General features: G+C 63.7%; 1 protein-coding gene across 1 annotated transcript in view; it reads right to left on the bottom strand.

The window, feature by feature from the left end:
- The window catches only part of LOC104916651 (ATP-dependent DNA helicase Q4-like), a 5,979-nt gene extending 5,565 nt beyond the window's left edge, over positions 1–414 (bottom strand). Inside the window, exon 1 of the mRNA XM_010727672.3 lies at positions 332–414. Within this exon, the coding sequence (XP_010725974.1) occupies positions 332–414 (83 nt within the window). The remainder of the gene's footprint in view (positions 1–331) is intronic.
- Positions 415–757: the final 343 nt, after the last annotated feature.

Genomic DNA, 757 nt, shown 5'->3' with positions numbered 1-757 from the left:
CCTGTAGGGCCGCGCCCACCCCACAGCCCCCACACCTGTAGGGCCGCGCCCACCCCACAGCCCCAAATCCATAGGATCACACCCACCCCACAGCCCCAAATCTATAGGACCGCATCCACCTCACAGCCCCAAATCTATAGGGTTTTGCCCACCCCACAGCCCCACACCCGTAGGGCCATGCCCACCCCACAGCCCCACACCTATAGGTTAGTGCCCACCCCACAGCCCCACACCCGTAGGGCCATGCCCACCCCAAAACCACAAATCCATAGGGCTGCGCCCATCCCACAGCCCCACGTTTATAGGATTTGCGCTCACCCCACAGCCCCACACCTGTAGGGCCGTGCCCAGGTTGGCCTTCAGCCTCATCCCGTAGAGCTGCGCCGACGCCGCTGGCGGTGGTTGGTGCCGCATCCCGGGGAGCTTTGGCCGCCGGTTCAGGTGAGACCCCCAGCAGCCCGAGTCCTGCAAGGGGGGCAGGAAGTGGAGGTGGAGGACAGCAAGGGGTGGCCAGCAGGAGTTGGGGGTGGGCAACCAACAGGGGGCAACCAGGAGTTGGGGGTGGGCAAACAAGTGGTGGCCACCAAGAATTGGGGGTGGGCAACCAAGAGGGGGCAATCATGAAATGCTGACCATGATTTGGGGGTGGGCAACCAAGACATGGCCAGGAGTTGGTGGCCATGATTTGGATGTGGGCAGCCAAGAGGGGGCAACCACGAGTTGGGGGTGGGCAACCAAGAAGTGGCCAGGAGTTGGT

Source organism: Meleagris gallopavo, unplaced genomic scaffold (assembly GCF_000146605.3).
Source record: "Meleagris gallopavo isolate NT-WF06-2002-E0010 breed Aviagen turkey brand Nicholas breeding stock unplaced genomic scaffold, Turkey_5.1 ChrUn_random_7180001926481, whole genome shotgun sequence".
Lineage (NCBI taxonomy): Eukaryota > Metazoa > Chordata > Aves > Galliformes > Phasianidae > Meleagris > Meleagris gallopavo.
The sequence above is the reverse complement of the archived record's forward strand: the minus strand, read 5'-3'. Positions and strand labels throughout refer to the sequence as shown.